The sequence below is a fragment of the Leguminivora glycinivorella genome, chromosome 12 (genome assembly GCF_023078275.1).
Source record: "Leguminivora glycinivorella isolate SPB_JAAS2020 chromosome 12, LegGlyc_1.1, whole genome shotgun sequence".
Classification (NCBI taxonomy): domain Eukaryota; kingdom Metazoa; phylum Arthropoda; class Insecta; order Lepidoptera; family Tortricidae; genus Leguminivora; species Leguminivora glycinivorella.
This window is the reverse complement of record NC_062982.1, coordinates 23,665,269-23,691,164: the sequence shown is the minus strand read 5'-3', so window position 1 is coordinate 23,691,164 and position 25,896 is coordinate 23,665,269. Positions and strand designations below refer to the sequence as shown.

Sequence of the window (25,896 nt, the reverse complement as noted above, 5' to 3'; positions counted from 1 at the left end):
GCAATAACAGGCAAGAAAAAGTTGATTCACCCATTATTAATGTCAAAAACACCACATGACTTGTTCCGTCTATTGTCCTTTAAGTCGTCGGCAACCCGAACCCTCCTTGGAACTTGTTTGTACACTCCTTTTTGCTGTGTACTTAACACAGCAAAAGGGAATGTACAAGTTTCTAATGGGGTGGCAACGCGCATGTGACACTGTTTGAGTTGCAGGCGTCCATAGGTCACGGTGACCGCTTTACATCAGGCGAGCCGTATGCTTGTTTGCCACCGACGTAGTATTAAAAAAAATGACTTAAAAACGAAGTGATGACACAGGACCCATGATAAAACGGCCGAGGTATAGTTAGGGTTTCCCCAAACCTATCGACGAATCGCTCGTTAGTATGAAGATGCTTACGCGTCGTCGTTGCTGAACGTAGCTGTACGCATGCTATAAGTGCTGTAGGTATCCTTTTCTCTAGCACCCTAAAGAAAAGGATGCATATAGTTTTCTTTGTTCTTATTTACTGACAGACTTGTTTGACAGAGTATATTTATTTATTTATACTTTTTTGCACATAAAAAAATAAGTACAAATGGTGGACTTCATGCCTCAAGGCATTCTCTACCAGTCAACCACTAGGTCAAAAAGAAACATTTGATACGTGCAGGCACCGCATGTTCATACTAACGAGAGATTTTTGATCGGCGAAAGCTGGTTCCGCGATAGGTTTGGAGAGACCCTAAAAAAGAAGCCGTCTAGCTGAAGCGTTGGTGGCCGAGTGGATATGATATGACGGAGGTCGCGAGTTCAAATCCTGACTGGTTACTGGTTGACATACCAATGAGTTTTTCAGAAGTTATAAACGAAATATTATTTTACCACTGGTTTTTTTTTCTTCGAACTCTTCGAAGTCAGCAAGTTATCTAGCATTCGCTGGTAGTACGCTGTTGTCCCGTGTTTGATTTACGACTAACCTTGATGTGTAAGACATCATCCGACAGGTACTTAAAGTCCATCCTGGCCACTTCAAAGTCACCAGGGTATCCTGAAAACCTCACGAGTAGTACGCTGTTGCCCCGTGTTTAGTTTAGTACTAACCTTGATGTGTAGGATATCATCCGACAGGTGGACAGGTACTTAAAGTCCATCCTAGGGACTTCAAAGTCACCAGGGTATCCTGAAAACCTCACGAGTAGTACGCTGTTGCCCCGTGTTTAGTTTAGTACTAACCTTGATGTGTAGGATATCATCCGACAGGTGGACAGGTACTTAAAGTCCATCCTAGGGACTTCAAAGTCACCAGGGTATCCTGAAAACCTCACGAGTAGTACGCTGTTGCCCCGTGTTTAGTTTAGTACTAACCTTGATGTGTAGGATATCATCCGACAGGTGGACAGGTACTTAAAGTCCATCCTAGGGACTTCAAAGTCACCAGGGTATCCTGAAAACCTCACGAGTAGTACGCTGTTGCCCCGTGTTTAGTTTAGTACTAACCTTGATGTGTAGGATATTATCCGACAGGTGGACAGGTACTTAAAGTCCATCCTAGGGACTTCAAAGTCACCAGGGTATCCTGAAAACCTCACGAGTAGTACGCTGTTTACCCGTGTTTAGTTTAGTACTAACCTTGATGTGTAGGATATCATCCGACAGGTGGACAGGTACTTAAAGTCCATCCTAGGGACTTCAAAGTCACCAGGGTATCCTGAAAACCTCACGAGTAGTACGCTGTTGCCCCGTGTTTAGTTTAGTACTAACCTTGATGTGTAGGATATCATCCGACAGGTGGACAGGTACTTAAAGTCCATCCTAGGGACTTCAAAGTCACCAGGGTATCCTGAAAACCTCACGAGTAGTACGCTGTTGCCCCGTGTTTAGTTTAGTACTAACCTTGATGTGTAGGATATCATCCGACAGGTGGACAGGTACTTAAAGTCCATCCTAGGGACTTCAAAGTCACCAGGGTATCCTGAAAACCTCACGAGTAGTACGCTGTTGCCCCGTGTTTAGTTTAGTACTAACCTTGATGTGTAGGATATCATCCGACAGGTGGACAGGTACTTAAAGTCCATCCTAGGGACTTCAAAGTCACCAGGGTATCCTGAAAACCTCACGAGTAGTACGCTGTTGCCCCGTGTTTAGTTTAGTACTAACCTTGATGTGTAGGATATCATCCGACAGGTGGACAGGTACTTAAAGTCCATCCTAGGGACTTCAAAGTCACCAGGGTATCCTGAAAACCTCACGAGTAGTACGCTGTTGCCCCGTGTTTAGTTTAGTACTAACCTTGATGTGTAGGATATCATCCGACAGGTGGACAGGTACTTAAAGTCCATCCTAGGGACTTCAAAGTCACCAGGGTATCCTGAAAACCTCACGAGTAGTACGCTGTTGCCCCGTGTTTAGTTTAGTACTAACCTTGATGTGTAGGATATCATCCGACAGGTGGACAGGTACTTAAAGTCCATCCTAGGGACTTCAAAGTCACCAGGGTATCCTGAAAACCTCACGAGTAGTACGCTGTTGCCCCGTTTAGTTTAGTACTAACCTTGATGTGTAAGACATCATCCAACAGGTACATAAAGTCCATCCTGGCCACTTCAAAGTCACCAGGGTATCCTGAAGGCCTCATGAGTTACTACTCATGAGGCCTTCAGGATACCCTGATGAGGGCTGGTGCCCCGTTTAGTTTAGTACTAACCTTAATGTGTAGAACATCATCCGACAGGTACTTAAAGTCCATCCTAGCCACTTCAAAGTCGCCAGGGTAACCGGAAGGTCGCATTCGCTGGTAGTACGCCGTTGTCCCGTGTTTAGTTTCAGTCATATTCACAAAACGGTACGTGTCGTATTGTGGGGGGTAGAAGCAATATGGCGCGCCTTGCGTTTTAGCGGGGAGCCAGCAACAACCTGAAAAACATTAGGATTATATTGTGCAAGATGAGGCGTATGTTACATTGCTCGTTACTGAACTTGCACGCGTATACACATTCGCGAATTTCTGTTTGGCCCTATGGTTGACTGGTAGAGAATGCCTTAAGGCATTAAGTCCGCCATTTGTACTTTTTTTCCAATTGTGCAATAAAGTTTAAATAAATAAATAAATAAAACTTGCGCACCAGCTTATCAATGTGTACCTAAGCGTCTTCACACTGAGCGATTTCTCATACATAAAATCGTCACTACTTTGAAAAAATCTCGTATCTCACGCTGCTCCTCAAAGTTACTAAAACGCAGTAAGTCTATATGCATTCCATACTTACTACAATTTTCTTTTCATTGGCAGACGAAGATACAAGTTTTTTTAAAAGTAGTGACGAAATGCGGCTCGATGCTGCTAGATGTGACTTCACCCTATGGCACTGGTCCCACCGCGAGCTTATAAGCTATGTATGAACTATCGGCTATAAAAACGATCAAAAGATAATCACTCCCGTGCAAATAAGAGACACGGCGACATTGATAGCTCACCGCTGGGCGAGTAACTATAAACATCGCCGTGTCTCTTTTATTTACGCGGGAGTGATTATATTTTTTTCGTTTTTATAGCCGATAGCTCATAGTTTACTAGCTCGCGGTGGAACCAGTGCCTATGGCATAAAATACTTCGGGGGGCAACTCATTCCACCTAGATTCGGAAATTGTTTTTTCTACTCAGAATGATGAGCTTTCTCTATCAGTAGGAGAAAAAGTGTCATGGTATCTGGATGTTCGTGTTTTTCAGTGGGCCCTCAGTAAAAGTTCCCTATTACTCTTACTGCACCTCTAATCAGTTTTTGAAGACTATAGAGATTAGAGTTATAACATCCATCCTTCCATCCATCTTCTGTTTAAAGTATTTGAGTAATACTTAAACGTACAGGCCCCGTAGCCAAATGGCATTTCTCAGACGCGAAACGACAACGAAACGCCGCGAAAGGTAGTCTGGATCTGTCGCGCGAGCGATAGAGATAGATATCTACGAGCGTTTCGTTTAGTGAGCGTTTGTGCCATTCGGCTACGTAAGTACGTACCCACATCTGTATTGTATCTATCTGTGTGATCCTGTATTTGTTTTTCCATCTCTTATTCATTAGTTTCCATAACCTAAGTAAATAAATAAATATTAAATAACCCGATGTGATGATAAAGATTAAAGACATACCTCGTTGCACACATTCTTTCTCATTAGCGCCATCTTGCGGGAAACAGTCGAACCTCATGTTATCCTCGATCTGCGCGCAGATGTCGCTCATCACCTGAAACGAAAGAAATGAAAGAATATTACGAAACTCGTGTAGTTAGTCAACACTTCCATACTTTTTATATTATTTTGAAATATTGCCGTTTTCAACCACAAGATAGCTTGGCCACATCTCAGACACTTGCGATAAAATATATGAAAGAGGCGCGTTGCTTGTATGAGTAAAATATGACATGTCGGTCGTCTGTTCGCGTTTTTGACAGGCGGTAACTGTGGCCGAGAGGGGTGCCCGGCACTTTCAGCGGGGAGCGGGAGTGGCCATACTGTACGGTAGTACTCTAAAAGCTCGGCCACACATGCGCGTTTTGAGAGCGTAGGCGGAGCGCAATGATAGCGGTGCGCCGGACGAACGCTGGCGTTGCGCCCAGCGGACGCCGGCGGGAACTACTATTCGGAGGCGGAGATATTCTTTATTATACTGTGGAAGTAGGTACCTACCTCGGGCGGTCGTTCCGTGTACGCCTTCTTGTAGAGATCGGGTTTCTTCTTTAGCTCCGTGGCGTTCAGCTTGTTCTTCGTGCTTAAGTTGTTGTGGTCGTGGTAGCGGAATTCAGGCAGGATCTAAAAATATAATTCTCATTTTAGTTAGAAAATCTTAGGCGCCAGAACTTTACCATGCCTAAGTCCGTTTTCACATTATCCGATCCGATACCGGATGTCGGAAGGATTGGAAAAAAATCCAAGATGACGTCTGTAATGTATGGGATATCGGTCCTACAACCGATATCGGATCGGATAATGTGAAAACGCACTAAGGAGTCTTTTTTTCTCGGCTTGTTGTTCTAGCCTGAAATTTTGTTTGGCTAAATCATAGATTAAATATAAGAAGATCATACTATCCCATACATTAAAATGCGACCGCCTAAGAACGCGCATACATAGATGGCGCAACAAAAAAATGTAGCTTTCGATTATACTTGTAGATGTAGATGGCGTTAAGTGTCATTTTTGATTGGATGGCTCGAAAGTGACAATTAACGCCAATATACAAATAATCCATGGCAACCAGGCATTTTTTTGTGGCGCCATCTGTGTGGTGTAGTGTATACGCGTTCTTAGGCGGTCGCATTTTAATGTATCGGATGGATCTATCTACCACATCTATTATCTTTGGCCAAATACAAACTTTTGTTGGCTTATAATGGGATGGATTTAAATATTCGCATCCATTTTTTTTAATCTATTCCAAAATACCTACATCCTCTCTCATCCTAGCTATCAAAATACACCCTTTGTTGAACACATTGCAAAACACACTTTATGTTATACAAATGTGTTTAACCTTTTCGTATGTGATTGGTGCCGGTGGTTTCTTCACGTTGTCCGGGTGTGCTCGCTCCCATAATCGTCTGTGGAGAGAGGAACACATTAATAATCTATATAGTAACTCTGTTAGACCTATAGTCAAAGTAAAATATGTAATCACAGTGCATAGACTGCCATCTCGCGACATAAGCTTAAAACTTTTAAACCTCAGTTTTGACAATTTAGCCGATATTCTTACCGTACCTTTTTCTTTAGGGCTTTGAAGTACGTTTTTGTCTTAGACTTTATCCGTCTATACGGAGTTACATATGTCTTTGATAGTATGTAAAGCAAACGTTAAACACTGTGTAAGGCCTGTGGGATATAGCCAAATGCACAAACGCTTACGATAATATCGTTAGTGTAGTTAAGTAAGTTAGTAAGTTAAGTAGCTATCTCTATCGCTCTTCCGGATTGGCGCGACAGAGGCCGACTGCGTTTTGATTGGCGTGCAGCGTTATAGTATGAATTTTCTGAAATGAATTTTTGAGTTGTGCCGTAATCTGTTAAACAAAAGCCTTTGTTTCTATTATTCACAGCGGCTAGCTCCCGTTTCCACGGCACGTGCTAAAGTCTCAGTGTAGTTAAAAAGCAACTATCATGATAACAATAAGGTTCAAATCCATAAAAAGCCCTTTCGGAGATAACACGTTTTGTCATCTTCAAAAAAGTTACCTGCATACTGTAAACTGTTTCATAAATTTGAACCTTATTGTTATCATGATAGTTGCTTTTTAACTACACTGAGACTTTAGCACGTGCTGTGGAAACGGGAGCTAGCCGCTGTGAATAATAGAAACAAAGGCTTTTGTTTAACAGATAACGGCAAAACCCAAAAATTCATACTATAGTCATTTCGGCTAGGCCGGCTGAGTGGACGCTCGGAGGGGAGCGTTCGGGCGTGCGTCCACCCTACGCAGCGTCGACTCAGGACACTTGCATGGTCTTCAATTGTGTGACACGCACGCCGCACGCCCAATATGAGCGCGCACTCAGGCCTAACACGGCTCAGCCACGACATTGGTCTAAGCGTGACAGCGGTGAGCGACGGCCATACATTGGAGCGAAACACAGCGATGGGATTCGACTTTTCATTCGCACGTATGGCTGCCGCTCACCGCTGCCGCGCTTAGACCAATGTCGTGGCTGGGCCGTTAGTTCTTCAAGTAATTATCAAGTCAAATCACGATAGTGCAGTATGAAGCCTGGCGTCCACTTAGTGCGTTTTCACATTATCCGATCCGATATCGGATGTAGGACCTAAATCCCATATATTTAAGCCGCCATCTTTGATTTTTGTCTTTGAAATCCTTCCGACATCCGATATCGGATCGGATAATGTGAAAACGCACTTAGGAGGAATCGAGCCCTACATAAATTTACTAATGAACGGTGAATTCGATTCGATGCGCCGCTAATGGACGTAGTTTCATTCAATGCAAAAGGCGAATTAATGAGATTCGATTCGGCGAGCCTAAAGACGCCAGGCTTCAGACCAATGTACGAGCATGGGGGTATTGTAATAAAATAAAATAAATAAATAAATATTATAGGACATTATTACACAGATTGACTGAGCCCCACGGTAAGCTCAAGAAGGCTTGTGTTGTGGGTACTCAGACAACGATAAATATAATATACAAACACTTATATGTATACATAGAAAACAACAAATATCTGTGTTCATCACACAAATAAATGCCATTACCGGGATTCGAACCCGGGACCGCGGCGTAGCAGGCAGGGTCACTACGCGCTAGGCCAGACCGGTCGTCAAATAATTAAATAATAATTAATAGGTAATTGTGTGACAGAGACAGACATACCGGTAGTGCTCTTCCCCCCACGCGCCGCCCACGGCGCCGCAGACAGCCCACCAGGCGCCTGCGCACAGCGCGCACACTATTACAACCAGTATGAGCCCGGACCCGTAGCAAGGCAGGCCGTCACACACGCGCTGGCATATGTTGCGATGGGACGAAAATCGTTGGTATCTAGATCAATTGAAAGAACAAAACTCATTAAAACCTCGGCCACACATGCGCATTTTGAAAGCGCAGCGTTAGGGACCGTCCCCACTCAAGAGACGCGTCCTGAGGCGCGGGACGGACGTCCGCGCCACGCCGCCTGAGTGTGATTTAAAAAACGTCTTCTCAGTATATTTTGTATAGGAAGGACGCGCAAGAGACGTGTCTTGGCGCGTCGCCTGGGGGCGCGTCTTACGTCTTTCCTATACAAAATGTACTGAGGAGACGTTTTTTAAATTAAATTCAGGCGGCGTAGCGGGGACCACCGTTCCGCACCTCAAGACATGCGTCTCTTGTGTGGTGATGATCCCTTAGAGGTGCCCCGGACGCTGGTGTTGCGCCCAGCGGACGCCGGCGGGAACTAACGAGCGCGGATTGCGAGCGCATTCCGCTTCGCTAACGCTACGCTATCAAAACGCTTCATGTGTGGCGAAGGCTTTATAGTTTTGTAGTGTTTTACAAGGAGGCAAAGTTGTTGAACCTCACGTGCAAGCGAAATATTCCAAAAACACGAGAGTTTCAAGGCACGTAGGTTAATCAAATTTGCCACCGAGCGAAACACAAAATTGTTCAGCACATCAATATTAGGAAAATATTATGTAATAGCTGTAATTACAGGTTACAATCTCGGGGACAGCGGACAGCAAATACATAATAACCAAATAAGTATGTAATTTTCTGATTTTTTTAAGTATATCTATATATAATAGTTTATGTAGACAATAGGAACAATGCCCACTTAATGAAGTATACATAGGTAGTGTAGTATTGTTTACATAAACAATTTCAGTTATTATAATGTTAAATGATGCTTGACTGTACGCAGAACATATAAAAAAAACATTGTTCATACACATACAATAGTGTAGCTTTTCCTACCAATCGCTAGTACTAGCGATACTGAAATGAAATCTTTATTAACATATATGTTAATAAATTGTGTTTATTATATTTATTGTAAACCTTACAGAGTGGAAATCATAAGCATAGAAGAGTGTACAAACCCAAGTCCACCGTTTATCAGGCCATTACCTTACAACCTTGAAATCGAAGTGTACAAAGGACTTAGGAACCAATCTCTCATCAGAGGAAACCTGACAGTGTACAAACACATAGCGGCGGCAGGTTTAAAAGGATCCGTTTTGGTCGGAAAAGGAAAATACGCACTAGCCAAATGGCTACTGATGCTGAAGGACTTAAACTGTAAAAGTCCGTTCGCTGGCACATTCTTCCGTGCATTCGGCTTCCCGCTTCAAAGATGTTATCTTAAAAAAGGAAATTATCATATGAATGGGGTAGATATCGATGGAATAGATTCTACGTTCCCTGGGTCGGCTAGAGATTACGGGGAATACGTGTCGAAGGTAACGATATATTCTGAGACTCATACAATCGGTTGCTGGGTGTCGCAGTTTAGCATGCTTCCTTTGAAGAAAAGCAAGAATTGACTAATAAGTCGACTCATCCGGATGTAAACAAAATAAAAACTTGTAAAAACAAACCACTAATCGCGTTATAAATAAGTTAAATATTCACCTTCACGTCCTTCATTCGTAAACTAAATCTAAACTTAAAAGTCTTAAAACGGCTTAGCTAAAATCTCCTTTAAGCGTCACTAATATTTGATTTACTGTCGGTTCTAAACTGAATTTTCTAAAGCAAGATAATTTCTAAAAAAACTGGGAATAATATGAGTAAATACCTAACTTACTTGAGTTTTGACATATTTTATTAGCATGAGAAAATAATTTATATTTAAATAGGTACCTTATAGTTTTTCCCGCCATCTTAAGCTAAACAATATCACTAGCGAAATGGCACTGAGCGACTAGGAAACGTTTCGTTTTTATATCAGTGTCATTGGTAAACAAAGAGAGGGTAAAGGCAATATTTGTGACTCACAAGTCACAAAGATATCGCATTGTTGTATAGATACCGTCAGTGTATATTAAGAAATGTCTATAATTATTAACTGGGTTGCAGACATTACAGGTCACATATGAATGATCAGTCAGCACTATTTTGACGTCACCACTTTCTAAAAAAAATCTCGCATTTTTTTCATCAATGAAAAGTCGTATGCCTTCTTACATGAATGAAAAGACAAATTCACCAACTATGTAGATATGCGTTTCAACTTAGAGTCGCCGCGTGATGTATGTACTAACCTAAGTTTTTTTTTAACATTGATTATATGCGTGCCTATTACGAATAATTTTTATTCTATTACTTAGACTTAGGTTGTGCCTAAGAAATAATATTCTCTTCGACAGGTAGCTATGTTTTGCCCTTTTGAGGGCCACCCCTCTAGAGTTTCCTGATAGCTACTTCTAATAACTTTGTACTTTTAAAGGTACTTTTAACGGCGCTTCCTCAGTGCCAAAATAGTTAATAAGTTTACATATCCTATCCAGTAAGTTATTGTCAATGGAGACCGGAATGTATAGTTAATGTTATAAATAACTGACAACCAATCATTAAAACAGCTACATCATAAATTACATACGTACAAAGACGCATTTGTGTAAAGTACTTAAGTAATTGCCTAGTGTACAGTGACCGGCAATAACATCGCACAAACGGCCGCAAAAATATCTAACACATTCTTAAAACATTGCGTATTTCTCGCAACTCATTGCCCTAGCAATACAGCGAGGAAACGCTGCCAGCGTAATTGGCACCATGCTGCAGGCGGAACATCTGCATGGGGTGTTTTTTTTATGATTGAGTTGCTATAGTTTTTTTTTAGTGTGTAAGTACTTTTGAAATATTTATAATTTAGTGTACTATCATTGTCATAATAAACATTGTCATCTATCATTGTCATAATGTCATTGAATATTTTGTCATAATAAACTTAAAAATCTCACACATTCTTATTTATAGAGCCATAAGAGCGTAGGTACCTATCCGATATTGTGTGTGTGTGGATTGAGTGAGCACCTTCCGAAAATAAAAAAAAATATGCTGATCATTTAGTAAAAGTTCTAAAACAATTGTAAAACGAATCTCTGAATTTGTAAAAAGATAAATCAAAAGATACAGCCATTAACATGTGCTCACTCAGTTCTCACAAACTACCAACGAAAACAGTGAATATATTCATTTAACATATAATATTTATATACTAACATTTAGTAAAAAATAGGCCAACCTACCTCTATAAATATTAGATCACCTAGTGACGTATTAAATTTTTTACAAATAGTTTCTTATGCTCACTCAATCCACACACTTTTGAAAAGCCGAATTTTGATGAAAAACATAAGATTTAGACCGCTATTATATGTGTATAGTTTAGTAAAAGTGAAATGGGAATTTGTAAAATACAAAACGAACCACTAACGTGTCAGGTTTTTTTATAATAAATTTTTGTAAGTGCTCACTCAGTCCACACGTTTTGAGAAAGTTAAAAATGTAAATAGCTTTATTTGACGTTCATATGCGCATTGTAATATGCCTACTTGAAAAATAAATATTTCATTTTCATTTCATTTTCATTTCATTTCATTTCATTTTCATTTTCATTTTCAATATTTTACGATTTGTAGCACCTAAGACACTCGAAAGTACTTCAACATTTAGTAAAAATTTTTACTAAATATCTACCATCTAATATTTTATATTCGTTGTCTGGTTTTAAAGATATTCAGACATAACTTTTCTCATACAAATGTATCAAGTAGGGTGACCACACTATGTCGGCTCCTGATTTTCCCCACCTTCCCATTGTCATATTGAGATTGGGGAGTTTCGTTCGTTCAATTTTGATAATATTAAACTAATACCATATTAATTATCCATCTGCAAACTGTTTTTAGGTTATGTTCTTGGCCTAGTGATGATGTGTATTGTGTAATTTTTATCGACGTCAGGATAATAACCATATCGACATGCATGCATTAAAAAGGACATGAATGATAATTGGTAAGAAACAAAGAATATAATACTTCACTAGTAAGAAACCAGAACCTGGTAATCTAATCGCGCTAACAGATGAGCGTACCGGATTTGTAAGTGGGAGCGAGAAATAGTTATTCTTTTCTCGCTCCCACTTACAAATCCGGTAAACTATTATCAAAATTGATAATAGTTTACCGGATTTGTAATCCCCAATCTCAATATGACAATGGGAAGGTGGGGAAAATCAGGAGCCGACATAGTGTGGTCACCCTACTTGATACATTTGTATGAGAAAAGTTATGTCTGAATATCTTTAAAACCAGACAACGAATATAAAATATTAGATGGTGGATATTTAGTAAAAATTTTTACTAAATGTTGAAGTACTTTCGAGTGTCTTAGGTGCTACAAATCGTAAGATATTTACATTTTTAACTTTCTCAAAACGTGTGGACTGAGTGAGCACTTACAAAAATTTATTATAAAAAAACCTGACACGTTAGTGGTTCGTTTTGTATTTTACAAATTCCCATTTCACTTTTACTAAACTATACACATATAATAGCGGTCTAAATCTTATGTTTTTCATCAAAATTCGGCTTTTCAAAAGTGTGTGGATTGAGTGAGCATAAGAAACTATTTGTAAAAAATTTAATACGTCACTAGGTGATCTAATATTTATAGAGGTAGGTTGGCCTATTTTTTACTAAATGTTAGTATATAAATATTATATGTTAAATGAATATATTCACTGTTTTCGTTGGTAGTTTGTGAGAACTGAGTGAGCACATGTTAATGGCTGTATCTTTTGATTTATCTTTTTACAAATTCAGAGATTCGTTTTACAATTGTTTTAGAACTTTTACTAAATGATCAGCATATTTTTTTTTATTTTCGGAAGGTGCTCACTCAATCCACACACACACTCCGATATTTAGGCAGCCTGCTTTTTGTACGATGTTATTGCCGGTGACCGTACCTTCAGTACCTTGTTAAATCGATAAAATAACTGAATACGTAATTACGTATAGGTACACTTATATAACATTAGTGATGAACCTACAAAATATTCACGCAAGGGTGTCAAGTCAATCTGAAATTTACAGCACTTACTCAAAAGGGAAATTCAAAAAGGTACTAAACATAAATCATTAATATATTATGTAATTATTATGACATTAGCTTACATCATTTAAAGCCTTACTACAAATATATGAGCAATATCTGGGCGAAGCTAGGTTCTATTTTAATATATCACGTCTTTAGATAAACAAAAACTCTTATAAATACAAAAACAAAAAAAACCGGCCAAGAGCGTGTCAGTCCACGCTCAGTGTAGGGTTCCGTAGTTTCCGTATTTTTCTCAAAAACTACTGAACCTATCAAGTTCAAAACAATTTTCCTAGAAAGTCTTTATAAAGTTCTACTTTTGTGATTTTTTTCATATTTTTTAAACATATGGTTCAAAAGTTAGAGGGGGGGACGCACTTTTTTTTCCTTTAGGAGCGATTATTTCCGAAAACATTAATTTTATCAAAAAACGATCTTAGTAAACCCTTATTCATTTTTAAATACCTATCCAACAATATATCACACGTTGGGGTTGGAATGAAAAAAAATATCAGCCCCCACTTTACATGTAGGGAGGGTACCCTAATAAAACATTTTTTTCCATTTTTTATTTTTGCACTTTGTTGGCGTGATTGATATAAATATTGGTACCAAATTTCAGCTTTCTAGTGCTAAAGGTTACTGAGATTATCCGCGGACGGACGGACGGACGGACGGACGGACGGACGGACGGACGGACGGACGGACGGACGGACGGACGGACGGACGGACAGACAGACATGGCGAAACCATAAGGGTTCCTAGTTAACTACGGAACCCTAAAAAAGACAAAAAACAAAAACTTAATTTCTGGCCGGGATTCGAAACCCTGACACCTACGATCTATCTGCGTACATTAGACTAGACCGACCTCGTACGACTGAGCTAAGCGGAATCGATGCGCGCGCGGCGAAATTAACGAGCATATTTTACGTTTACTAACGCGAAAGAAAAACCCATGAAAACTCGAAAATTCGCGTTTTCCGGGATCTAAGCTAAGATCGATTTTTCCCCCGAAAACCCCCACATAACAAATTTCAGCGAAATCGTTAGAGCGGTTTCCGAGATCGTGGGTATATATAAATAAATAAATAAATATACAATAATTGCTCGTTTAAAAGTATAAGATTATCAAGAGGGCGCTGTTGATCTCATGTATGTTGTGACCGTGCAATATACCTAGTATACCTACTATGACAAAAGTAGTTCGCTTGAAATTCCGTACCATGGCGCGTAGTCATATCTTTCTGGTATTTTTGATCTACCCTCATATTTTACATATACCTTATCCTCATCAACAATCACTGTCCTACCTACATATAGTATAGATAGATATAACATCAAGGTCAGGAAATGAAAAGTATTATTTGTTCGATCATTATGATTTATTCTTCTACACAGTCAAGTTTTAGACAATATTTTACACAATAATGACTAAACCTGTAGATATACTATTGCGATTTACTTTCATACATATTTCAACAAGACCACATAAAATTACATAATATACATAAGAAAAACTATTTAAGTAAGATGTGAACATTTTTTTTTCAAAATTTTGATTTGTTTCTAATATATACAAGCTTGGTGTAGAATGTATTTAGTTTATTACCTATTTAATAAATTAATTCAACAATTTACAGACTTAGTACAAATAACAATAACTTTTTATATACATACAAAAACAAATTAAAGAATAAATGCAGAACAGTTTATTCACTGATAACTTTTGAAATGAATAAAATTGATTTTCTAGTATAATTACATTTTAAAATACAAAAAATTGGAATTATGTATTTCCAGGAGTAGATAGCGTTTTATTTTTTTACTAAATCAAGTTACTTTTTATTACAGAGGGTGTACATTATTTACAAAAATTATTGAGGGTTTTGGAGAACGCAGTTTTTCTGATTAATTTTTTCATGAACATTTTGACGAATATATTAACAAATTATATAACATTTAGTTGACCTTACCAATAAATTAAGGATAACAATAAAATATTTACAATAAACAAGACTTTTTAGTCCATTCAATCTATATTCTATCCTCAGGCATCCATTTTATTGATTTTATTTGGATATCTGATACCATTTACATATCAAAACTGTAAACGTTTCACTACCATACCCTGGCATACTTTACAATCTTTATTTAATCACTCAGTTCATGTTACAAAACCCTTAAAATTTTGGAAACCTGTTTTTCACATATAATACACGATCTGTTTTTTTTAAGTCATTGTTAATTTAAAAAAAATTAAAACCTTTTTAACCCCCGACGCAAAAACGACGGGGTGTTATATTGTTTGTGGTATGAGTGTAGAAATTCCATAATAGTAATTTCTAATAATTTATGGTTTAAAAAATATATCTACTCTATAGTAATTTAAGAAAATGATGACAGCTAAAACCATTTTCAGCCAGTGTTTTTGTATATTTATTACTGCATGCAAGAGGAGCTCTAGATTTATGATTTGCATGCAGCATTTTCAAACATGATGATCATGAAAATCTCTAGTTTTCAATCGGTGAGAAACAGGTGTCCGAGATTTGTTACAATCCTTTTCTACAATAGGCAGTATATGGGTGAATCAACTTTTTCTTGACTGTTATTGCCATGGTTACGGTCTCCTGTCACGCTGGTTTTATGCAAAATTATGCTACTTAAACTATACAAACATGCATTTTTCTGGTGATAACTTGTTGTATGTTGTTGTTATGTGTAAATAAGAAAGGGCTAACAAGCCCTTTCTTATTTTGCCACCTACAAACATGGACTACATGCATGCTTGCATAATTTACATACATACAATCACGCCTGTATCCCATAAAGGGGTAGGCAGAACACATGAAACTACTAAAGCTTCAGTGCCACTCTTGGCAAATAAGGGGTTGAAAGAAAACGAAACTGTCACATTGCAGTGACAGGTTGCCAGCCTCTCGCCTACGCCACAATTTAACCCATATCCCATAGTCGCCTTCTATGACACCCACGGGAAGAAAGGGGGCGGTGAAATTCTTAACCCGTCACCACAAAGGATAATTTCAGTAGCATAAATAAAAAAAAAAAAAAAAAACTGCGTGACTCAGGGGACCGTAACCATGGTAATAACCGGCAAGAAAAAGTTGATTCACCCATACCTATACCTTTCAACAGTTTAGAGTCCATTCTTATTGGTCTTGGGCTTTCCTATAGAATTCTAGTCATCTTGCCGTACATTTGATTATGTTTGATACAGCCTGGCAAAAAGCAGTACAAAATAATGGGGGCGCCACCATCTATGTAAACTGTTTTCCATGTGGCAACTATTGAGTCACTTTTGTATGAGAAAAGTGTTGCTGTGATAAAAAAATAGTTCAAGTTCTACTCTTTTTGCCAAGTTATAAAACCTAAGGCTCTTAATCTTAACTAATACTTTGTATAACTTTGATTGATGCCTTGTGTCGAAGAGCATATACAGTAAGTAAGTAAGCATAATAATATAATGTAAGCCGCGGTCCTGGGTTCGAATCCCGGTAAGGGCATTTACGATGTAGCCGTGGTAGTGTGTGCACCTAGCATCGACAGCCTTGAGCAATGCCTGAACAAAGCCGCAAATCAGGTGTCACAGTATTTTAGGGCCAATGGCCTGGTATTAAACCTCAAGAAGACCCACTTTCTCCACTTCCATCTTGAAGGAAGAGGCCCAAGAAGTCTTGGAGTATTTGTCGACGGCGTCCAAGTTGATCAGGTCGAGACTACCACATTCCTGGGCTTCGAACTGGACAGAGGACTGCAATGGGAATCGCACATAAGCAAATTGTGTAATAAGCTAGCGAGCGCCTGTTTTGCCCTGCGCCGCCTAGCGAGAGTCGTGCCCATAAATGTGGTAAGATCTTGCTACTTTGCCACCGTACCCTCTCTCCTACAATACGGCACGGAGCTGTGGGGACGCGCTGCCGAATGGGAGCGTGTCTTTCGTATGCAAAAGAGAGCCGTCCGAGCGATTGTGCAGGTGAGTCAAGGCACGTCTGCACGACCTTACTTTAAGGATCTTCGGATACTTACCCTGCCCTCCATGGTGATATTTCAAGTGGCTACATACGTGCGCTGTCACTTTCACGAATACTCAAGTGGAGCGGACATTCATGGGCGAAACCTACGTAATGCCCAAAAGCTCGTGGGAGTCAAGCATAAATTGGCAAAATCCGCAAAACTCACACATATGTATTGTGTTCAACCGTTTGCCGCCACACGTCACTGACGCGCCGACACTGACCAGTTTCAAAACTAGGCTTAAACGATGGCTTATCGAGCACACTTTCTACAGTTTTTCAGAATTTACCAACTTAGTAAATACCTAATGTAGGTAACCAACTGTAGATAGTAATATTTAATTTTTATTTTTTATTTGCGGTATGTTAAGTTATAACTTAATAAATCAATTATAAGTATTATTATAAGAAATTATGAAGAATGACATGTAATAGGAATTATTATCAATAAACGAATATGAATATGAATATTTGTGCGATGAGCACAGATATTTGTTATGTATTTATCTATTTAAGTATGTATAACGTCGCTTAGCACTCATAGTACAAGCTTCGCTTAGTTTGGGGTTCGTAGGGCCTGAACCGGCACTGCCCATGTCAGCGGAAGTCACGAAAGGAGTAATAGACAAGGTCAACGAAGCAAAGGCACAAAGGGAATGGGAGAACGAGCATGGACCAAAGAAGAACCAGGTATCTGCTGAATCTAGGTAAGAGCAGTCTGAGAATGTTGACAGGTATAATTACTGGGCACAACACTCTCAATAGACACCTCAAGGTAATAGGAATAAGAGATGACGAATCCTGTCCACACTGTGGTATGGAGGTAACTAGCCTACCTTTGTTAGCGGAATGTATCGGAAGTGTGGGAATGCTGCCGGAACAGTAACCTGCAGCTCCAACTCCAGGGAATTGGGCTGAATGAACACAAGTGATCGACAGCCCGCCTGCCTCCGGCCAGGCGTCCCTACACTACATCTACATCATCTACATCTAGTTTGGGGCTAAGTTGATCTGTGTAAGGTGTTCCCAACATTTATTTATTTATGTTATTTATTTATCATTTTAAATGTTAATGTTAACGTGTTATGTGTGTGTTTGTATGTTATGTATGTATGTATGTATAAGCTTTATTGTACATAAAGGAAACAAAAGAGACACAGTTACAGAGTCAGTAATATACAATGTAGGCGGACTTATCCCTTAATGGGATCTCTTCCAGTCAACCTTTGAGGAAATGAGTAGAAGCGAATTAACGATGAGTGACGAATTCAAAAATGTACAACCACTAAAAGAATTAAAAGAATTAATTATTATGTTATAGTTTTACAATTTTACATGTTAGTCAATCCAGTTTTACATTAAATATCGATTTTATTTTGTTTTCTCATCATCATCATTTTCCTTCAGGCATATTCCTACACTTCACGAGAGTCTGGGGTCTGCTTGGTAGCTAATCCCAAGAATTCAAGAAGACACTACTTTTTGTAAAAGTGAAACCTTCGTATTTTTTTATACCCACGTTATTAAAAGAAAAACTGAACTTAAATGGAGTGTTTGGGTCCCCCCAATTAGCGTAAGTTGTGAATAAAAATGAACTCGCTGTCAGTTTTGTGACGACGTCTATATAAATTTACTTTTTTCACATTCTGAATGTAGATTATCGTATAAAGTTTTTCGTAGTATCGTATATCGTAGAAATTTCATGCTTATAATTATCGCCGCAAAACTGACCAAATTTCTGAAAATGCCCACCTGATGCTTTATTTATCCTGATATTTTGTGAACTTTTTAGGTTACACACATGTTCTATTTCGGTCCATCTAATATTAAGTTTAAGACATTATGTAATATAGCCTATCGTAAATCGTTTAATTTAATGTCTAGGCACAGGTATTCCATAAAACGCCGGGAAATTAGAATCGTTACCGAACTGAAAATTAACCGGCGTCTTCGGCGACACGGAGCTGTAGCTCAAATAGTCGTCATTATGCAACTGTCTATTAATATTAGGCTCGGAGGCACTTCTGGTTATCTTAGGCAAGGCTCGCAGCATCGCTTCAAGCGACACTAGGATTTGTAGGAAGAGCGGCCGATGATCGCGGTCGAATTTTATACAATCGTTAAATAAACGCTTAAGAGCTTGAGGAGCGTCCGGACGAAGCAATCTTGGATCAGGCTTCAGCAGCCCTCGGCCCACCATCCATAGAATCTGATCTTTGTTATTTAAATTGTTATACGGGAGCACTCCAGCCATCAGTTCGTACAACACTATACCGAACGCGTAAACGTCCGAGCGGAAAGTATAAGGCGCCGGGTCCGCCATACGGATGACTTCGGGCGCCATCCACAATATCGAGCCCGTGGGCTGCTGCCACTGCACGCCGCCCGGAGACTGCGTGTTCGACCACCGCACTTTAGCCGTCGCTAAACCGAAATCGCCTATTTTCACCGACCAGTCGTCTCTTAAGAAAATATTATTCGATTTTAAATCTCTATGTATAATATTCTTCGCGTGTAAGTAGTCCATGCCCTGCGCCGCCTGCCGCGCCACATATATCAGATACAACATAGGTAAATGCGTCTCGAGCACGTGTAGATGCTGGTACAGCGACGAGCCCTCGCACCACTGCGTGACTATAGCGAGCGACGGCTTCGACACGCAGCCCATGAACAGCAGAATGTTGCAGTGCCGCGTCTTACGTAAAACGGCTACTTCGTTTTTGAAGGCTTGGAGTTGGGCCGGAGTCGGCGTTTTCACGTTGAGGGTCTTAACGGCGACCGGGCCGTGCCAGTGGGCCTTGTAGACGGTCCCGAAACTGCCCGAGCCTATTCTGGCGCCTATCAGGATCTCGTCGGCGGGGATGACCCAGTCGTCGTAGCTCTCCCTGGGGGCCAACGCGTTCTTGACGGACTCGTCGGCGGAGCGAGCGCGCGCGCGGCGCGGCCGCGGCGTGCCGGTGGGCGAGGCCTGCGAGCTGCGGCTGCGCTGGCTGTCGCGGTCGCGGTCGTCGCGGTCCCTGCTCTCCGAGCTCAGGTACTTGCTGTTCTGCTGCGGGGAGCTGGTGGCTCCCTGCTGGTACCTCCGCTGCTCCATGCCCTGCCGCTGCACCATGTTGATGCAGACGTTCGGCGCCGAGTTCGATCGGTCGTGCTGGTTCAGCGATCTCGGGTGCTGCTTCTGATTGGGCTCGTTCCTATTGTAATGGTATCCGAAGTAAGGCTCGTAGTGGAGAATGCCCGCCTGCGTCTCCGGGTTCTGCGCCAGGAGCGCCGCGTAGTACGTGTCCGTCATCCGGACCTGATGGCAGATGCTCGGTACCTTGTTCGCGCACCGCTGGTGGAACTTGAAGTTGCACTGCGAGCAATAAAAGCCGTTGAAGAGGAGCCTCCGGCAGCACTCGCAGAAGGCTAGCGTGAAGAATGTCTTCCTCGCGAACTGGTGCGAGATGTGGGACATGATCGGGAATTTGTCGAGAACCCTGACGGTCACTTCCTCCGCCTCTATGGTAGATATGTCGATGTCCCATGGGAGCAGCACGTTGTCGTCGGTCCGGACGACCTCACATACCTCGCAAGTCAGGTTGCGGAGCTTCAGGGCCTTGGACAGGGCCTCCCTGAGACTGACTCCGGCCTTGACGGGGACGCTGGTGCGCTGCTGGTTGGGTAAGTGTGCTCGTAAGAATACCTTGGGCTGGCGCGTGAGGGTGTCAAACTTTTTGGAGTCATCGTTGTCGATGGAGTTGTCGTCGGGCTCCGGCGACTCGGCGTGCAGCAGGTCGCGCAGCTCGCGCTCGCGCAGCTCCAGGTTGTGCAGCTTGGAGGTGAGCTCCTGGTACTCGGCCACGTACAGCGCGGGCGGGTTCTGTACGTCCGCAAACTTCGCATTCAACGTGTCTATGTTTTCCCGGGTGACATTGATAATACTCTGTATGTTCCTCAGTTCGTAAAGCGGGTCTGTGGTTTCGTCGCTGTCGGTTGACGTCGAGACGTTGTCGCTGTTGAGAGAGAGTGCCGGTATATTTCCGAAATACATGCTAATAAACTAAAATCTTCGTAAATATAACATGTGTTTTAAAGTTTGTTTGTCGAGTGTACCTCACTGTGTTCTATGTAATAACTGTCATAAGAACTCAATTAACTTTTCATAGGAAAAATATTTTAAATAATAATGAAACAAATATTGTAAACATCAAATTCTTGACAATACGCTTAACAACAATGATGTATTTTATTCATAATGTATTTGAAATACTAGTAAAATATTCTTATCTTAGAACAATTTGGTTGGTGATCATGCACTTTCTAAACATAAAGAGCTTAACAAATAATTCAATAACCAGTAGAGTTCTTCGTAATTTACTAAATGATATTAACGGTGCTATCATACTACTTAGTAAAATATTTAGAATTTTTTGAAAAACAAAGCCTAAAATATTGTACTCTAATTACATATTAGCTTTGATACAATGTTCAAGCCTGTGTGTAAACTAAGGTTACATGTACTTTCGTGAAATCTACTTATTCTGTTAATGTATGTATTTTATGTATGAAATAAGACCTTAGAACGGCACAATTAAAAGTTTACTTCTACGCCATCTTCTAGTTGTATAAATAACCTATTTTTAATTCGACACTAGAAGTAAACATAATTCAACACGGAACCTTGCTTCTCAATAAGGAATAAAACATGTTCGCTTAAATACTTATGTGAGTGACCAATACTGATTAGTTGTACTTAATGTATTTATTTTTCTGAAGTGAATGTTCACAGATTTAATGTAAAAAAGAAATGAAATGGACCGTAATATTATATTTAGTATAATTGCTTAAAACTGTCAGTTGGACCTGTTAACTTGTTTGTTACCTGTATATTCCGTTTTATTCTAAAGAAAGTAACAAACCTTTTCAAATTATCTTACTGTGTTATAATTGGCTGTCAGTGATAAAAATAATATTGTCCTAAACTTGACTGTAGTTAACCACAAATGTACTGTGGAGGAGTTAAAGGTATAACTTGGGATCTAAAAAGCCCTTAGTTTACTAATTCTTTAACTTGGTAAAAAGTATTTAATTAATAACACTTAGGTACTAACTAAGATTAACAGTAACATACTGTATTTAGATATCGGGGCTCATAACATGATGACAGATTTTGTACCACATCTGTTTATGTTGGGTGTCCCTACTCATCCTCATGTTTGTATTGGTTAAGGTAACAATTTCGAACAGAATATCATCATTGAGAATGCCATATCCTACCTAATACTAGCGATTGAAAGATGAATGGCAGTTAGGTCATAAAAATCGTATAAAAAAAAATCTTACCTATGCTCCCTTGGAGAGTCGCTTTCAGCCCGAGCCTTCGGTATAACTCCACTGAACGGGGACGCTCTCGTCGTCTTCGACGCTTTCCCAAACGGCGCAAAGTTTGACAACCGCTCCTTGAAGCTGACCTTTGAGCCGTTCAGGGAGGTTTCCAACTGCTCCAAGTCTCTGCTGCTCGTCCCACCGTCATCATCCACAAATTTCACTGGCTTCTCGCCCTCGTAACAAATGCGATAGTTGATATTGTCGTTCAAAGTCAATAAATCTGTTTTCGATCCCGGAGACTTGTCGCAGAAGTCCTCAAACGACACGATCTCATAATCCTCGTCGTCCCGATTGGGCTGGTCCGACGACTTGTACGGCACCTTCGGCATTGTTTAATCCTAAATGCGCCGAAACTCCATCTAATTTTAGAATCAGTTACACTTGATGGACACGAAGCTTAACAGTAACTTGGCCAATCATTATTCCTGAATCGATTAGATATCATTATTTCTATAGAAACCAAACTTTCATATCAATTATGTTTTTTATTTACGCACTATCCGCAATGGAAAAGGATTACCGTAAAATGCTGAAGATAAGAACGTCAAATCGAAAATATACTCTGTCGAAAACGAAAAGGTCAGTGTTTTCGCTTGCAATCACTTGCAAGGTAATTGTCTATGCTTTCTAAATATTGTTAGGTTGGCTAAAGAGGTCTACAAACTACATAAATATAACACACGATTGTATACAATTTCTAATACATTGCTGCTTTTGGACGATCAATTGAATACGTTTTCGTTTCTTTTGTAAATATAGACCGTCAACCAAATCTTGTCACTAGAAAAAGGCGGAAAATTTGAAAAATCGCGGGCTAGCAACACTAATTTTGAAAATCGGTGGAAATTCGCGTGTCATTTCTATCTTATCTGTGGAAATCTCCACCCTACCAAAAAGAGAAATAACTAGCAGATATCCGTCCCTTTTTAATACATTATCTAATTCGTAAGGAAGGAGCGAGCCCCTTGAAAAAAAAAATCTGTGGCTGTTCGACGTACATTGCTGGTTTTTATTCGTTTCATAGGGATACCATACTTTAGTTTGATGTACATTGCTACTGCCAAAATTTGGTTGACAGGCTATAGCACCCACTGTTTTAAAAAACTCTGAAGTGACGTATCATTATCAAATATCGTGTCGTGTATAGTTATCTATGATGTCTGTAGAGCCCACACGACTAAGATATTCTATATACTAAAAAGTAATTAAAATTAACAAAAGGTATTTTACATAATATTAATTATATTAAATTCATATACTTATTTAACACGCACAACCTTTTTTTTTCACAAACATTCTATTGTCTTCTACTCATACTCGAAATTTTACATATATTTGTTAAAAGAGGGTAGTTCATAAAATAACGTGGAACGTGATATTGAGAATATAGTTAAATGCGTGAACAACATGGTGGACTACTGATTACTTTATCCAAAAGCATTTTAATTTGTGATTTCTGGCGTTAAATCGATACGTGAATGAAAGCATCATGGACTGGAAAAGTGTTAAGATTATTTTGGCGTCTACGGCTACGGCAATCGTCGCTTCCCAAGTAGCAAAAAAAGTGTACAGGTATTTTTTCGACACAGGAAAATGCTCTTCAGAAGAGATTCATGACGAAATATGCAATGACGCTTTAAGCAAAAATCGTGAAATAAATGATGTGATTTTATTCTCGGACGATGTCGTTCGTCACACTATTCGAGTGACACCGAACAAAGAAATAACAATGTGTGAAAGTAGAGAACTCAATTGCTTCAAACTTATAAAATATATAAAGTCAGCACGTGAAACACTGGACGTCTGTATGTACTTAATTACAAGCAGCCAAATAGCCGAGCAGATCATTCGGCTGGGACAGAAGCACGTGTTGGTTAGAATAATCGTCGACAGTGACATGGCGAACACACCGCCTTCGCAAATAAAAAAGCTGAAAGAATACAGTAAGTATACCAATCTTTAATACCTTCATAGATATTTACCATTTGACTAAATTTTGTTTAAACTTGATTTATATTACAGGTTTCATTCAGGTGCAGACCAATAAAAAAACAATTTTGATGCATCACAAGTTCTGCATAATTGACGGTCCCAAAGCCGTTAAACGAAAGAATATTTTAAAAATGTACGCGGAAAAGCTTAACGTGCACGCCCAGTTCAAAACTCTGAACGAGAAAAAGCAGCATAAAAACAGGCCTGTCAAGGGTTTCGTGATGTCGGGTTCTCTGAATTGGTCCACCCAGGCTATGGTTTCAAACCATGAAAGTGTCATAGTTACATCTCAACAGAATATCGTTGGTAAATTCGAGAAAGAGTTCGAAAGTTTATGGGTGGAAGATGAGCCGGTAAGTAAAACAATAATATAGCTAATCGTGGTTATATAATATTATTTATTTATATTTATAATTTCAATCTTTTGTTTGTTTCAGGCACTCCTTACGACCTCATGACAACATATGACTAGAATTGTAGCAGCATATATAACATAATAGTTACCGATTGTTCGACATCCACGGTTAGTATTGTAATAAATAATTATTTTACAGGATCAATCGATCCCAAGAAAACATATGGGCGTGAGTATTGAAAGTGTGCTACAGCCTTAAGTTAACATAGACAAGTATTGGTTTTTTGTTGCTAGTGGTTGGCTGCAATGCCTTTTGACGGCTCACCGACTGACAGTATGTAACCATAGACCTTCCATGTGCACTTCTGCACTTCAGTTTTGTTCGATCGATCATATGTTTTCTTTGTGCAGTTTTTTCAGCCGCTGTAATTCGAATTGGTTATATTATTCACGTGTTAATTGATACTATTTCGATAGTAAAAACCATATTCTAGTTGGTAAATCAGTACAAAATTGGGCCAAACATATTTACTCGAACTATACTTACCTTAGTGCATGTGCATTCTGAGTGCACGTGCTATCAATTTTCAGGCAAATATTCGAGATTTTTTCATACAGATTGGCCTGAAAAGTAGTTTTGACACGTTTGTAATTTCCTTAGCCGCGCCTGTGTGCATCCTTAGTCAGAAATATTAGATTTTCGGTTTGAAAACTGCGTAAAATAAAGTGTTAGATTGAGTTTTACTTTTATTTTGGTTAGTAACTACGCGTGTTTTCACGATGGATTTTTCCCTGAGGATTAGAGCTTTCATGGATGAAGTGTTAGTGGTAAGTACGTTATTATACTAGCTAATAAAAAATATTAAAAATGCAATTAAATTGCAGAATGCATTTTGAAGGGCACTGCAAAAAGGTCACTACAAAGTGTGCCTGCATAGTAACACGAGAATTGTTTATCTTATGCACTGGAGTAATCTACAACCTATTACGCATATTATAGAATTACCTCCCTTCAGTTTATAGGATAGTTTTTGCATGAATTTCTTCATTAATGTTTTCAATGATGTTCATCTTATTTATTTTTCATCTTTCTTTTAAAAATCAATGTAGTTAGTAATATAAACCATTTAACTTATTATCTGAGTCATGTATCCTATTAATACTATTACCAACATGTTTACCGTCTATTTTTGGCAGACATATTTTTACATATTTATTATTATTTTTGCATATTTTTTACATTTATAATGGCCATGTGTCAAGATATGAACATAAAGAAGACTAAAATTTCGAAGAACCACAAGAAGTGGCATTTACTCTTTAACTTATAGTTAGTGTTCCCAAAGTAACTAATGAGTCCCTAAAGTATTTTAAAGCATGCCTCCCTGCCGTCAAAAATGAAAGGAAAAAATTATATAATCAGTCTATAATTTTAAAGTGTAAACCATTTTGTTAATTGTTAAAAATACAATTAATAATAATTAATACCGGCAACCTTCAAATCCAGGGTGAACAGGCATCTTCTGGGCAAGCTCACTCCATCGTAGGCCACGTCTTTGCCTTTGG

General features: G+C 39.4%; 2 protein-coding genes across 6 annotated transcripts in view; one reads left to right on the top strand and one right to left on the bottom strand.

The window, feature by feature from the left end:
* Positions 1 to 22,755, bottom strand: part of LOC125231653 (lysosomal alpha-glucosidase-like) — a 52,177-nt gene extending 29,422 nt beyond the window's left edge. Inside the window, exons 1-6 of one of the 2 annotated variants that reach the window (XM_048137145.1) lie at positions 21,939 to 22,755; positions 7,363 to 7,530; positions 5,514 to 5,580; positions 4,670 to 4,792; positions 4,133 to 4,226; positions 2,690 to 2,898 (exon numbers count right to left, since the gene is read on the bottom strand). In XM_048137145.1, the coding sequence (XP_047993102.1) occupies positions 2,690 to 2,898; positions 4,133 to 4,226; positions 4,670 to 4,792; positions 5,514 to 5,580; positions 7,363 to 7,530; positions 21,939 to 22,312 (1,035 nt within the window). In that variant the 5' untranslated portion in view covers positions 22,313 to 22,755. Of the gene's footprint in view, positions 1 to 2,689; positions 2,899 to 4,132; positions 4,227 to 4,669; positions 4,793 to 5,513; positions 5,581 to 7,362; positions 7,531 to 9,330; positions 9,403 to 21,938 lie in introns of those variants that run through there. The other variant, XM_048137146.1, reaches the window with a different exon arrangement.
* A 633-nt stretch (positions 22,756 to 23,388) lies between these two features.
* The window catches only part of LOC125231666, a 241,101-nt gene continuing 238,593 nt past the window's right edge, over positions 23,389 to 25,896 (top strand). For 2 of the 4 annotated variants that reach the window (XR_007177653.1, XM_048137170.1), the window contains exons 1-3: positions 23,390 to 23,926; positions 24,006 to 24,328; positions 24,413 to 24,498. The gene's annotated coding sequence lies outside the window, so the exon portion shown is untranslated. Of the gene's footprint in view, positions 23,927 to 24,005; positions 24,329 to 24,412; positions 24,499 to 24,681; positions 25,159 to 25,896 lie in introns of those variants that run through there. The other 2 variants (XR_007177654.1, XM_048137171.1) reach the window with 2 other exon arrangements.